Source organism: Acanthisitta chloris, unplaced genomic scaffold (genome assembly GCF_000695815.1).
Source record: "Acanthisitta chloris isolate BGI_N310 unplaced genomic scaffold, ASM69581v1 scaffold4429, whole genome shotgun sequence".
Lineage (NCBI taxonomy): Eukaryota > Metazoa > Chordata > Aves > Passeriformes > Acanthisittidae > Acanthisitta > Acanthisitta chloris.
In genome coordinates, this window is record NW_008690681.1 from 509 (window position 1) to 15,837 (window position 15,329).

General features: G+C 40.1%; 1 protein-coding gene across 1 annotated transcript in view; it reads left to right on the top strand.

The window, feature by feature from the left end:
• Positions 1-1,467: 1,467 nt before the first annotated feature.
• MYB (v-myb avian myeloblastosis viral oncogene homolog) overlaps positions 1,468-15,329 on the top strand; it is a gene marked incomplete at its 5' end in the record, with an annotated part of 23,299 nt that continues 9,437 nt past the window's right edge. The window contains 13 exons of the mRNA XM_009081897.1: positions 1,468-1,632; positions 3,251-3,322; positions 3,981-4,073; positions 4,467-4,687; positions 6,188-6,425; positions 7,212-7,292; positions 7,693-7,797; positions 9,134-9,391; positions 12,293-12,435; positions 13,072-13,186; positions 13,273-13,398; positions 14,076-14,186; positions 14,809-14,916. Coding sequence (XP_009080145.1) covers positions 1,468-1,632; positions 3,251-3,322; positions 3,981-4,073; positions 4,467-4,687; positions 6,188-6,425; positions 7,212-7,292; positions 7,693-7,797; positions 9,134-9,391; positions 12,293-12,435; positions 13,072-13,186; positions 13,273-13,398; positions 14,076-14,186; positions 14,809-14,916 — 1,836 coding nt within the window. The remainder of the gene's footprint in view (positions 1,633-3,250; positions 3,323-3,980; positions 4,074-4,466; positions 4,688-6,187; positions 6,426-7,211; positions 7,293-7,692; positions 7,798-9,133; positions 9,392-12,292; positions 12,436-13,071; positions 13,187-13,272; positions 13,399-14,075; positions 14,187-14,808; positions 14,917-15,329) is intronic.

The following is a 15,329-nucleotide window of genomic DNA, read 5'->3' on the forward strand; positions in this document are numbered from 1 at the left end:
GCGAGCGGAGTGGGAGCTTCGCTCAGGGCTTACCCCCAGTGGTTAGGTAAGGGGAGTAGGCAGTGAGCTGTGAGCCGCAGCACTGCAGCCCCGTGGGGGCGAGTTGAGCGTGGCAGCGATGGGCTGGGTGGGTGAGTCAGGGGCCACCCAGCAGAGGCTGGGGCAAGGCCACGCTCTCACAGCAAGCTGTGCAAAACTTCGTACACGTAGCATAGTTCTCGTGGCACATGGCACAGGTCAGCAAACGGGGTGGTATGGTGTGATTAGCCCAGTACTTTAAAAGAGTATGTGTTCAACAGCTTGTGTTTTGGAGGTGTTTGCATCTTGACTATCAGTCTCTGTGCTTCACTGCAACTTAATTTGCTGAAAACATGTTAACAGCATAAACAATGCCCGGTAATTTTATTACAAAATAGCTTTATTTTACTGTCTTAGTCATACCTTAACATACCACAACATGCCATACCACCAGATATATCACAATTTTTAGTCTCACAGCATGACATTGACTCCTTTCTAGCACTCATGCTTAGCATCTCTTAGCTGAAGTATAAGATCTGCTGCTCATACCTTGAAAGTTAGAAATTAAATACTGTCCACCATAAAGGCACCTCTTGTTGCAAAACACTGTCTTTTAGGTAGGTAGAGCAAGTGCTGTTTGTGAAAAGAGTAGTGGAGTTCCTTTTACCCATACATAGCCTCTGGGGAAATCCCTTAGTCATGAATTAGGTGAGAAGCAGTGTGTTTAAAAAACAGTACAAAGGATTTAGAAATAGAATAGAGGTAATAAAGTATTAAGTTAGACAAATGGAGAGTGTAAAAAGGTTTGATCATTCATTTGTTTGTTGCAGGATATTAAACATACTTGTCCTCAGTCCTTGTCTGTCCAGACCTATAAATGGAAGGCACATTTTATATTAGAGCTTATTGCATGTTTGTGCTCCCACTTACTGTCTTTACTTAATTGTAAAAGCTTTTGCATTCACATATAGGGTCCATTTCATCAAACAAGGTTATTATTAACTTTTTGTATTTATACATAGTCTGTTTTATTTTGGAACAATATAACTATCTGCTCTATTAAACAAACAAAAGCACTAATATTTTTCAGAATGGATGGCATGAGTTAAAGATCTTAAACATGTGCTTGTGTACTGGACACAGCCTCTAGTTCTCTTTATAGTCCCAAACATTGTATTTTAATTTGAAACCTTCATTGGTTGAAAGTTTGCCAAACGTGTAATTCACCACTGATCTAACATTAAGAGCAGGTCTAAACATGCACAGTAATACGAAGGTTGCCAGCCCTTTGCTTGTATCTGTGGATACCAAAAACAGCAGAACCAGTTCAGAATACTAGAACAACAGAATGCAGAACAAAATCTTGTTGTGCAAGTTTTAAAACTTTTATCTGTGTAACCTTTGTAAGGATTGTAGTTGGTTTTTTTGTGCTTTGTAATTAAGTAGCTCAAGTCCTCATGTTCCTCTCTGTCTCACTGTGTTTCCTTTTGCAGTATATATAGTAGTGATGATGATGATGAAGATGTTGAGATGTATGATCATGATTATGATGGTCTGCTTCCTAAGACTGGAAAACGTCACTTAGGAAAAACCAGGTGGACCCGCGAAGAGGTAAATCTGAGTTCATTCATCTCCTGCATGTAAAAAGATAGAGCATGGATCGCATTCTTCTCTGAGCTGCTTCGTGTTCTTTGCAGTGTTGCTTGTCTGTAAACTAACTTCAGTGACAGTCCACACGTATCAATGTGGACAACCTTTTTTACCCATTAGCTACGTTCAGTGTTTTAATCTTACCTTTTGAAAAAAAAAGTATAAACACAATTCTTTTATTTCCACTAAGCTCTGTGTTACAAGTATGTGAGCCTCTGTATAATCTCTATTGAAGAAGCAGATTCAGACTCACCTGTAGCAATGCTTGGTTGTTACTGCTTGTCTCATTTTGTTTGAAAACAGTTGCTATGCAAGAACTGACGTGTGTTCAGTGTCCCACAGCAGAAAGCAACTGTGGCAGATATTGCTGCAGTCCTCCTGTGCCATTTGAAATCTGCACTTCAATTGCAGCACGATGATTCCAAATGAAAATACTTTAAAAAAAAAGAAGAAAGAAATCCAGCAGTACCAAAATTGAGTATTCAAGATGTATTTTGCTTTTGAAGGTCAAAATGTATTTTAGTCACAATACCCTTGTGCTGACTTTCTGTGAAAATTGTGGTCTCGAACTCCTTTGCCAGGTGGATATCCCTTGGCCATTTAACTGGTTTGAGTTTATCGTGAAATACATTAATACAGTTCTTAAGTTATGGTTTGACTTTTTCCTCTCTTAACAGTGTGTGTTGATGTATAAACAGTGCCAGGTCACCTCTTGCAAGCCTTCTATTTTTATGTTTCTTTTAAAATCATAGTCTGCTCTCACAGAGGTGGACATGGTTGTGATGTGGCCTGGGAAGAAAGGATGGCCATGAAGCTCAATGGCCATTGTCCTGTCACTTGAACTGGGAGATACTGGGAGGTGCTAATTGGGGAAGGAGGGGGTAACTCTCCTCCTCTTATCTCTTGGGGCAGTTCTCGTTTGTTTTACACTATCTCAGTCTTTCCCGGTGCATGAGATTGGTTTCTTTTGTCTTTAGGGTCTGTATTTCTGGCCTTATCATTAAAAATAGCAGGCCAAATTTCTTGCTCTTGCAAGTATACAAAACTGCCTCACAGAGATCAGTAAAAAAAGCAGCTATTAGTTTTATTGTGCATTCATTGTACGTGGCTAGGCCATGAGCAAATTACTGGAACGCACATTACTTGCAAAACACAGAAAGCTTAAGGCCGTGATTTTTCAGAGGTCCCAGATAGCTGGATGCCTGAGTGTTACTGAATTGCACTTTTCTGATACATGGCATCTAAGCATTTATGCTGTCCTGTAAATCCTATCCAAGAGTAACAGAGTGCTTAAGGCAGTAAAATGGGAATGCATAACGTGATTCAAAGAACAGCACAGTATAAGTCAGTCTTTCTTTTGCAGCACAGTAAAGTACATACCAAAATCCATGAGGGTAGAAAAATCATCTGCTTTAGGCAATTAAAAGTATGAGAAGTCTACAGACTACCTTCCCTTACATTCAGAAAGAAGACATAGATGCACAAAAAGCTAGAAGGACAAATGTAAAAAAAATATTCATTTCACTTGCATTATAAGAGACTGCAGTATTAATTATGTCTGGAATTTTTAATGATTCAGGATGAGAAGCTGAAGAAGCTTGTGGAGCAGAATGGTACAGAAGACTGGAAAGTCATTGCCAATTTCCTTCCCGTAAGTGAATATTGCTTTCTGTTTCCAGGCCTAGTGACAACTCTTTATCTGAGGTTTCCCTGATAAAAGGGAAGGGGAGTGGTTGCTTTATAGTTACATTTTTGCGGGAGATATAAAACCTCCACAAATGAAGACCTTAAACATTTAGTTAGATTACTGTGGAAACCTCTCAATGTATTCTTCCTTTCACTTCTCAGAAAGGGTTGGGGAAAAAATCAAACAGCATAAATGGGGTGAGGAGGGGGACCTTGTACAGTAGATGGTCAATGTGACACTGAAACAAAATGACTCAGCACAGAGAAAAAAATAACTTTGGTGCATTGTAAGTATGGTTTAGAAGATAATTGCTTCGTGAATGCTTTGGTTGTCGAAATACTGCATGTAAAAGCATGCCAGCTGTTGTGAATATGGGAAAGACTCAGTCTGTGTAGTTTTGGTTATACAGTCCTCACTGCAGAAGTGATGGAAATCTTTTCTATTCAGCGAGCAAATTGATAGCTGAGCACCTTCTTCTCAGCGTTACTATGCCACTCCATGTTGTTCAGTAGTCATGGCTGGCAGTGAAATATGTTGGGAACAAGTGTACCTAAATAAGTGTTCTTACTATAGTCATCTTGTCTAAAGAATGGTCTCCTTTGCGTATTTCACATTTGACTAGAATCGGACAGACGTTCAGTGTCAGCACCGATGGCAGAAGGTACTAAACCCAGAACTTATTAAAGGCCCATGGACGAAAGAGGAGGATCAAAGGGTAATCAGTTTTCCTTTCTGTCTGTTTAATGCCTTACTAGCAGATTTCATGTGGTGGGGCAAAACTCCTGGAAACTTTGGTGTTCTCAACACTAATATAGCCAGAGACAGACTATATTTGTGTAGTGCTTCCTAAATTTGCTATGCGGATTAATTAATGTTGCTTTACAGCACTGTAACTTAGAATTGCAGTCTAGAAATGCCTTAACTGTTACCAGATTTTTTCCTTTTTGGTAAAAGTATAAATGGGAAATGGGGAATCTTAATTGTCTGTTAGTTTTACTGTGGCAATTTTGAGAAATGTTGTTGAAAGTATTGCTCCACCGCAGAAAAAACATTCATTGATTCATTATGCATCATTAAATACAGGCAGTTTTTATGTCCTTCTTTGAAGGTAATAGAACTCGTGCAGAAATACGGTCCAAAGCGCTGGTCTGTCATTGCTAAGCATTTGAAGGGAAGGATTGGAAAACAGTGCAGGGAGAGGTGGCACAACCATTTGAATCCAGAAGTGAAGAAAACCTCCTGGACAGAAGAGGAAGATAGAATTATTTACCAGGCACACAAGAGACTGGGAAACAGATGGGCAGAGATTGCAAAGTTGCTGCCTGGACGGTAATGACATATACCTTTAGCTCTTCAATAGGAAAAAGCTGCAGGTCTGAGCAGTCTGTTTCAGTTGCCTCAGGCTGCACTTTATAAATCAAAAAATTTTGGAATCAAAACCTGGGAAGCCAGTGACACTGATGTTCGTTTTTCTCAGTGGGGAACTGTGCTGTTTGGTCAGTACATGAAACAGTATGCTATTTTCACATGCTTTTAATGTTTGCCATAGGTAAAAAAACCCCAGTAACTAAAGCAAGACCATAACCATTTCCTAAATGTCTGAGCAGTCTTATATGCCTGTGATAACTGTCAAAATTTAAATTGATTTAACAGGGAAGGATTAGACTTTGCAAGTGGAACATAATTTGCATTCAGCTAAGGATATGCCTTCAACATGAAATCTGTCTGCTTATTCAAAATGATTTAAGAGAAGACTGCTTCAACTTTTGTAATTACTCCTGAGTCATCCGAATGATTTCAACCTGTTAAAAATCCATGTATGAAACAGGAGAAAATTACTTCCTCAAACTCGGGTCCTGGACATACTTGTCTCATTGAAAGCTTATAACCTTAGACATTCAGTGTCTTATTCACTGTGATTAGAAGTGACTCAAAGCATAGGCAAGCAAATAATGTAAGCAAGGGAGAGGTTTCCCTTCCTACTTTTATTCCTGCTATTTGGTAAAACATCTTCAAGATCTAAATGTAATGCGAACTTCATGGTAGCCTTTTAAGCAGGCATTCCCTAGGCTGCTTTCAGCTTCTAGAAGAAAACAGGGAAGGAACTAGCCCTTGGGAATATTTTTGTAGCTTCCACACATCACAGGTACCACTTTCAATAATACTTTGCAGTGGTGATTTTTTTCAATGTTGTTTCTAAGCATACCCAGAAATCTCACAGACTTGGTAAGTTTGCTTTTTCTGACTCATGTATGTGAGAATTTGAATCTGTTTTTCTGCATCTAAGACAAATCCCCACAGCTTTGTTTATTGAGTTTGTGTGTACAGCATGGTGTTATCATTGTCTAGGTGGCCAGCTGGAAAGTGGCTTGGAAGTTAGTCTTTTCACAGTCATTCTTCACAGTCTTTCTTTCCAGCAATGAGACACAATAAGACTCCACTGAAATTTTAAGAAATAGGAAGATGATGTTGTCAGTCCTTTAGGGTAGCCTCAAAGGAGTGTTAGCCTTTGCTGTCACCTCATCTCATGGGAATGAGGTGAAGCTGAAGTTAGTAATTTCTTACAGTTTGAGGATCTAAGGCAGGGAGATTGCTTTAAAAAGTATATAAACAACCGTAGCCAAATTTTCCTTTTCCCCAAACTTTTATACTGAACATCTTTCCTGAGAAGCTGAAAGTAGCATTTCTAATCATAACAGTTAGGAAGAAGGTCAGAGACAAGCTGAAGATTTAAATAGAAATGCCAAGAGCAGTTCCCTGCCCATTGACCTGTCTGAATTGGAAGTACTCGTTTTTAAAACTCCTCAAATGTATGCATTTCTGTTGCAGAACTGATAATGCTATCAAGAATCACTGGAATTCCACCATGCGCCGAAAGGTTGAGCAGGAGGGCTACCTGCAGGAGTCCTCCAAAGCCTGTCAGTCCTCAGCAGCCGCGGGCTTTCAGAAGAGCAACCACTTGATGACCTTTGCTCACAACCCATCACCATCTGCCCAGCTGCCAGTAGCTGGCCAGCCCCCGCTGAGCAGTGACTACCCCTACTACCACATCTCTGAGCCACAGAACGTAAGTGCCTGCAAATGTGGTGGGAATGGCTGTTTTGCTGTGTTGAGTAGATGGGTGAAATTTAGCTGTACCTGGTTTCAGGAAGCGTAAAGGGTTTTCTCCTGGTCTTGGTGGACTTGTGTGTGTTTGATGTCAGATGAGGGCTTCTTTGACTTTTGCTTCATTCGGTGATGAATATCTGTGCGTTTCAAACTGATGGCATTTAGGTGGTGGAATTGAGTACAGCGGTTTTAATGTCTTGTAAGCAGTGAACATATTTCTTAGAGCAGTGAATATTAAATTTCTTGAAATCAGTTGAATCTAGTTAGTTCTGTGTTCTATGTCAAAATCTCCCACGGTCCCTTCACTACTGTTCTGTTTGTGGGTTGCCTGTTGGAACCAAGTAAACAAGTATTGTTTTTAATCAGATTCCTTTTCTATTAATGATTAATAATGAAACGGGCTCCCACTTCAGGCAGTTGCATTGTAGAGTCCTAGATGATAAAAAATTGCATATTTTGCTTTTTCACTTACAAATAAATCTATAAATTATTCATCTTTTCTCATTCAGGAAGGGTAAATATTTCGTATATGAATCTTCTTTCTTCCTCTGTAATGCTCACTGCCATATCCCTGAAAAATGTTGACTTTTCTTGTAAGCATTGTTGGGTTTTTTTGCTATTTTGTCATCATAATTATAAATATTCAGTACCTGAACCCAAAAGTATGTTTAACACAAGTTCACTATGCGCACAGATAATATGATAGAAATAGTAACTTTTAGTGTTTTTTGCTTTTTGACCCTAGGTTCCTGGTCAGATCCCATATCCAGTAGCACTGCATGTAAATATTGTCAATGTTCCTCAGCCAGCTGCTGCAGCTATCCAGGTAGATAAGTTGAACCTCATTTCAAGAGTCAAATTCTTAAATACTTGATAAATCAAAATGCAGACATTGTACATTAAGGGAACATTTTAATGTATTAAGTGTGGTGAAGAGAGAAAACGGGGAAGGTGGGGGAGTTCTAACGTGGCTAATAATTGCTCCTTCTGAAGTGGATTTAAAACGCAGTAGTTGACATCTGGTGTGATAGCTTTCACTTTCTCCATTTCAAATGTCTATACTGAAATTCAGCAGGGACTTTGGTAGTGAAAAACACCATTGACATTTGTTTCATCTTTGAGTCTAATTTGGCTGTTATAACCACAGGTCGGCAAGCCATAAGCATTTTAGTTGCTACATCCTATCAGACCTTTATCTTTTCTTTTCCCTTAACTCTTAATTTCAGAGACACTATAATGATGAAGACCCTGAGAAAGAAAAACGAATAAAGGAATTAGAGTTGCTACTAATGTCGACTGAGAATGAACTGAAAGGGCAGCAGGCATTACCAGTAAGATTGTCACTGTGTGCTTGGATGGAGGGATAGCAGCCTTACCCCAGTGCTTGTCTTTTTAACTTTTTTACTCCCCCTCTGCCTTCAGTACTAATCAAGGCTCTATATTTCCGTTTGAAAAGTATGAAACATAGCACATATATAATCCGTACTTGCTTCGTGAATTCTTTTATTGGGGAAAAAAAACCAAAACGACAATTTGCAGGTATTTTACTTGGCAAACTGAGAGCAGGACTGGGCTCTGAAACATGATGTAATACTGGAAGCACTGCGATTGTACAAAAATAAAAATCCTGCAGATCTGTAATCAATGGGATCTGCATTTCTGAAAGTGTGCAATGGTTCATGTAATGAAAATGTAGTGCCCACGCATTAGAGTTTCCTTCTCTGCTGCATTCTGTCCTTCAGCTGTGTTTTATACACTTTGTAAGCTTCAGACTCGGTGCATGTTTGACAGTTTGTTTTACTTCTCTGAATAATGCTAGATTCTTCATAACTGCATGTGTGGAGCAAGTGCTGGCTATTACTGAATTCTCACACTTGCTGTATATGCCATTGGATGTTAATGTGTGAAAACCCTTGTGTAATTACTTAACACCATCACCAAAGCCAAGAATCCCCAAATTGTTTTTGAAGATAGGTGATAGCCAGCAGATTTTTTTTTTTTTTTTTTTTTTTTTTTTGGGTAATATTTAAATTATTAGTAAAACAACTGCATGCATGATACGTTAGTTTGGCCACTTTTTAACTTTAGTTAATGTTTTGCAATTTCTTCTGTTGCATGATCACACTGGAAAGAAACTTCTGTTAATTTGTTCTTCTGCTTTCCTAACCACGTTGATTTGACAGCCTCTTCATTGCATTGGTGTAAGCTGTAGCATTAGACAGGGATAGCAGAAGAAAAGGAGATAAGCGGACAAAAGCAACTCTAACTCTTAAACCCTTCAGCCTTCTACAGTGCTGAGTGCTCAGTAGGGAAATCCTGCCGTTTCTTGCTTCTGACAGAAAACAACTTGCAGACACTTTTTGAGCTTTTGGAGGAACACAGTATGAATTGATTATGTGTTAGTAATGATATAGTCCTGGAAGTAAATTATGAGGTAACTTTGGGATAACAAATACAATGCCAGTATTATGTAAAATAAGATCTTGCACTGATGAAAGGAAACATCTTGACAATTGTTTCATAGGCATAAGCTTCTAGATGATGATGCAACTACTTTTATCTTTCCTCCAGTGGCATCTGACACCTTGTGCAACTTCATTGCTAAGTTCCTTCTGCCTTTCTCCCCCCCTTCTTTTTTTTTTCCTTTTTTTTTTCTTCTTACTTTAGACACAGAACCACACATCAAACTACCCTGGCTGGCACAGCACCACAATTGCTGACAGTACCAGGACCAGTGGTGACAGTGCACCTGTTTCCTGTTTGGGGGAACTTCACCACTGTACTCCATCTCCACCAGTGGATCACGGTTGCTTACCTGAGGAAAGTGCATCCCCTGCACGGTGCATGATTGTTCACCAGAGCAACATCCTGGATAATGTTAAGAATCTCTTAGAATTTGCAGAAACACTTCAGTTAATAGACTCCGTAAGTAGACTTGCCGCCTCAGGTGGATTCATGCGTGGTCAAGGAGTAAGGGGAGAGGAGCTGGGACTGTCCTAAATGTGCTTCTTGTTTTTTTCCAAGTAACTTCTAGTTGCTCCAGGATCTGAAGCTTAGCTTCTGACATAACAAAATGCAGCTGCTCGTAAATTAAGCCCTCAAGCATGGATGTGTATGCTTTTTGTAGGTGTCTCCCTTTCCTGCTACATCTTGGTATGGGAGTGTGAGTTTTGGCAAGCTGCACAGTAGGAGCTTGAAACAATCTCTCAACATTCAGTGTCCTCAAAACAGAATCAGAGACACCATGAAAGATCTTAAACAATGAAATGATACTTATATTTGAAGTGACACCTGCGATAGGTTTATGTGTGGCTGCTTGTGTATCTGCATCATTTTCTAGGAAGTTTCTGTTGTAGCTTCAATAGCTGCTTCTCAAAGTTTACAGAGTTTGCCCTGGCATATGTGAAGGACTGTAAACACACATTTAAATGCCAAGTATCTTATTGACATTGACATGGGCCTTTTCTCATTGTGGTCTCTGGAATTCTACATGTACAGGAGTAGCACATGGAAATACATTTGTTGATGGCAACCTTCTTGAGCAGCAGAGGTGTCTGCTTTATGCAGCATCACATCCCTTTGGGCACATCCAGAGCAGGCATGCAGGTTAGGAGTCTTCGTTTAGAGCACACGTTTTTTGGTAGTGAAAGGCATCATCTTCATACCAAGCAGAAAACCCTGGGCAGATATAGTAAGGAAATAATTTGACTCATTCTTTAAGGACTCAGTTGCCAGCAACACTAACTAGGATGTTAGCCAGTTGTATGAGATCAGGTTATATAGTGATGACACAAATAGCATTCATAGTGTTACTACTCACGTAAACAGGGTCAGGCTGAATTGAACTGGGAAAGACTTCGGTGGTGGTGGTTACGGGCACATCCTAGCACTGTATTTTCATGAGGTGGCACTATACACTGTCTTATAGCTCCGTGCCTCCCACATTGTTTCAGGATCCTTCATCATGGGGTGATCTCAGCAGTTTTGAATTCTTTGAAGACACAGACACTTCGGCTAGCAATGCTCCCTCAGACAAAGTCACGCAGCTTCAGCAAAGAGGGGCCAGTGCTGGTAGACCTCAAGGACACCCTATCACAAATTTGAGCAAAGTCGTGTCGAGTCAGGGCCCTCTTGGCTCACCAAAGACCTTGTCTGCCTCACAGGGCAGTGCAGCTCCGTGGGTCCTTCGCAAAAGGAGAGGGCACTCCAGCCCCTTAGCCAGTGGCCACGGTAGCACCTTGTTCCTAGCTGACGTCAGCAGCTCAACTCCTAAGCGCTCCCCTGTCAAAAGCCTGCCCTTCTCTCCCTCGCAGGTAGATCAAGACTTCTGCACAGATGTTACTAATTCTCAAAAGTCACCCCAGTCTTAACAATTTAGAAACTAATCCTTTGGAACAAATGACTAATTACAGTTGTGCTTGTTGATCTCACTCTGTGTTTGAATCTTCTCAGTACTCTTAGTCTTCACTGCTGAGTTTAGATAATCAGCAAGCTAACTGTTGATTCTCCTCTTTTAAATTCATTTGTGGGGCTTGGGTTTTTGTGTTTTGGTGTTTTTTCCTCTTTTTGAATCATTTTTATAGGGAATGCATTTGCTTGCTTTGCTCTTGCTGCTAACTCCAGCTATTAGAGTTTAACATTTCTGATCACTTGTAATACTTTCCATCTCTGTCCACTTACAGTATGATTCATTGACCTAGAAAACCCCAAATTGCATTTAAATAGCATTCAGATTGTGAGACAAACTGACAACAACCAGAAAATTCAAATCACACTTGCCTTTCTCAGCCCAGGCCATGTGGGTTGGAGTGGAATAGGAATGAGGAGGAAAATGTCCTGTTAAAGTGGCCTGGTGTGCACTTCCAAGTTCCTGGTGATGGTTGCTTTGTTTCACAGCTGTAGCACTATTTAAAAGTGTTTTGGATTTTGTTTGTCTGTGTTGGTTTTGCCTTGGTTTTGCTTTAGTCTTTGAAGTCAGAGAAACACTATTTCATGAAGGATAGTAAAAGATTGCACAATGATCTCCCACAGTATTTCCCATTACCTCTTGGGTATTCTTTTACATGCCATGTTTTTATGAAGTGGCAATTGAGTCTAGAAGGTAATACATTGAATTGTTGTCAGAATAAAAGATACCACTATGCTCACAGATTCATAGCTGTTAGAAATGGAAACAATATTTTAGGTTACTAGGTAGAACTCATGCAAGAGCAATTTTCTCTAAGCAAACACTGCCACTTCTTTACAGTCAGCTGTTTCCATTCCCAAACACTCCACACACCCATCATAGGTGGCAGTTTTAATCTTATGCTGTGAAGACGAAGCGCTTTGCTTTGAGAGAGATGATTGGAAATTCATTTTCCTGTCATAAATGCTTTATATACTGCCGTAAAAGCCCCTAGATTCCCCATATAAATATTTGTGGAATTCAGCTCCATTTCCTGTGGGTTTATTTCTGAAACATCCCTTACTCATTTTCGCCCAGTTCGTGGGCACACTGCTCTTAGTATTAATTAAAATTTATATGCAGAAAATTCAAATCAGATTTGTGGAAAGTTTTTCTCATTGGAACAGAGTGTAATTATCTTTAGAACTTTCCTCTTTAGAAATGCTGGGTTTGGCTTCCTGAGTGCTCCAGCCAAACTGTTGAGTATTGTTTCACAATGCAGTCAGGTACCCTACATACACCTACTTGCATCATAGGGTCAGGAGAGTGGCTCATGTCAATCAGAAAGAGATAATTTCCTTTTGTTCAACAACATCAGTTTGAGAAGTCAACCATGTAACCTGTATGTTCCTGTTCATTTTTTCTTTCTCTACTTGCAGTTCTTAAACACCTCATCCAATCATGAAAACTTGAACCTGGACAATCCTGCACTTACTTCCACACCGGTATGTGGCCATAAGATGGCAGTTACCAGCCCATTCCACAGGGACCAGGCTTTCAAAGCTCAGAAGGAAAATCATGTGTAAGTCTGTTGTCTTGTCAGACTCATGAGGTTCATTTCTTCAGGTCTGCATACAGCCAAAGGGCTAGGTCACACATAGCACTGTACGCTTCAGAATGAAGGAGATAGGTTTAGGTTAGATATAAGAAAAAATTATTCACTGTGGGGGTGATGAGGCACTGGAACAGATTACCCAGACAAGTTGTGAATGCCACATCCCTGGAGGTGTTCCAGGCCAGGGTAGATGAAGCCCTGGGCAACCTGATATAGCAGAAGGTGTCCCTGCCAGCAGCTGGGGATTTGAAACTAGATGGTCTTTAAGGTCCCTTCCAACCCAAACCATTCTATGATTCTATGCTTCCTGCAGAGTTGTTTGCTAACACATTCAGGTTTCCCTTAAACTTCCACTTTATGGTTGTGGACTTTGGTTATTAATACAGAACAATCATGTGTATAGGCTCGCCAGTTTTTAAAATAAAGCCATTACGCCTTATCATAGTCAAACAGATGTTCTGCCAGAAAAGCAAAATGGATTATAGGATTCGGGGAAATATTTGCCCAAGTCTTACAACAGCCACTGCCTATATGCATGTATTTCTGTAAAGAGGTAGTATTTCCAAGCATCTTCCTTTAAAGTTCCTCTCTCTCTTTTTAAAGTTGCAGAACTCCAGCAATCAAGAGGTCGATATTAGAGAGCTCTCCAAGAACACCCACTCCATTCAAAAACGCACTTGCAGCTCAGGAAATCAAATACGGTCCTTTGAAGATGCTGGTAAGAAGGAAACAATGATAAAAGTTGCTTTGATATTAGTGCAGAAGGGTGTTCTGGGACTTGGATATAACGTTTCTTCCTTTCAGCCTCAAACTCCGACTCATCTTGTAGAAGATCTGCAGGATGTTATCAAGCAGGAGTCGGAGGAATCTGCAATAGTGGCTGGGCTACATGAAAGTGGAACCCCTTTGCTGAAGAAAATCAAACAAGAGGTAAATCTCAAACTTACCTGAGGCAATTTAATTCAGAACTCTTTGCTGAGAAACTTATACCAATACCTTTTCTGTTAAATAGCTGTGTCTGTTTTTCTTTCATGTGAGCCCCAAGATCTTAGTATCGGTTCCATATAGTATACTAGGCATGCCTAATTCATCTCCCATTGATTTCCATAGAAGTCTTTCTGCTGTTTTCAGCAGGGGTTTGCTTGGGCCGTTCTATTGCAGTTTTCGTTTGAAACTTAAAAAGAAAAGAAAAATTAGACAGGAATTTGGATTGAATCTTTCTGATATTGGTGAAAAGTATAGAAGAACCCCACGGGGACCAAGCTCCATGGAGTGACTTAGAAACCTGAACATTTGAGGACATTGCATTATATTACTTTGTCACTAAAGTTCTAAAAATACATATATTCTCAATCCTTTCTAGGGGATTAAACTCCTGAATACTGACAGAGTGCTGAGTGCAAGTATTCAAAGTTTTATTAGATGGCGTTTTTTATGAGAATCTTGAACATTTTTCTCCTGCAAAGAGCAAGAGTGCTGCAAAAGATGTTACTGTAAACATGCTTTATGCACAGCTATGAAGAATATTTGTTCAATTTATTAAGCAACTGACAGAAATCTTCTGGTCAGTTAGGTACTGGTTGTTACAATGTCTTTCCTGCTTGCAGGTGGAGTCTCCAACAGATAAAGCTGGAAATTTTTTTTGCTCAAATCACTGGGAAGGAGAAAACCTGAACACTCAGCTCTTTACACATGGATCTACTATGGAAGATGTGCCAGTAAGTGCAAGTCTTCACACCATCAAATGATCTTTTTGTTTTATATCCCTGTTCAGTTCTTAAATGCAAGAGAGAAAATATTTTGTCTGACCGTCTTTGCAAGGAGGCATTATTCATTACTTCTCTTAAAAAGCAAAATCTCACTCTTAATTAGATCACTGTAATACCTATAGAAGGTAGCAGAAGCTGCAGTCATTTTACAGCCTACAGTCTTTGTGAAAAGCCTGCGCTGGGAGGATGCCTGCACCTGTGTATAGAAATGACTAGATCACAGAGTTGAAAACTGCTAAAAGAAAGAGAGAGTCTCTGTTTTGTGCAAAAGAGACCTTGCATGAACACGGTTGCCTTGCTTCACCGAGACTCCAGGACTATTCAGTGTTACTGTTATTGTACTTGTTTCACTGGATGGAAAACCTTTGCACATGGCAGTGCTCCTGCAAAGCCAAGTCCTAGGGACCTCAGGCTGAGGTCTGTTCCCTTTTGTGGCTCTTCCCAGTGTGGCAACTTCTGCAGTCAGGCTGAGTTTGCTTTTAATACATTCAAATTCAGGTTGTTCTCTTGAGTTGCTGAAAACCCTTTTTTTGTTTGGGTTTTTTCCCTTTTTTTTTCTTTTCCTGTCCAGAATCTTCTCACCAGCTCCATTCTAAAGATGCCTGTGTCTGAAGAGGATGGTAGTTTTCACAAAACAGTTGCAGTACCTAGAAACAGGCCTCTAGCTAGTCCTCTGCAGGTAACTATCCTTTGATAAATATATCCTTTGTATATAAAAATATATGTGTATATATATATGTATATCGCTTTCTCACAGTCTGATTATGAGTATGGAAGAATGAAATGTTCAGGTGAATGTGCCTGAGGATCTGGCTTTACAGGTGGAGCATGAGGATGCAGTGACTGCAGCTGCTCCAGGAAGCTCAACAGGGCAAAACCCCATGTGTGTGGCATTGTAACTCAGCTGAGTGCAGTGTTAAATTGGTAGGACTGAAAATTAACATAGGCCTTAGGCTTTTTTCTATAGATTTCTTTTAGGCAGCACTGCTGTTTTGGAGAGCAGAGGAACTGAGTAGTGTGGTAGTGGCCAGAACTTGTCACTGGCCTCGGTGTGAGAGGAGAGACTCTGGCACTGCCTGGCTGGCTGGCACC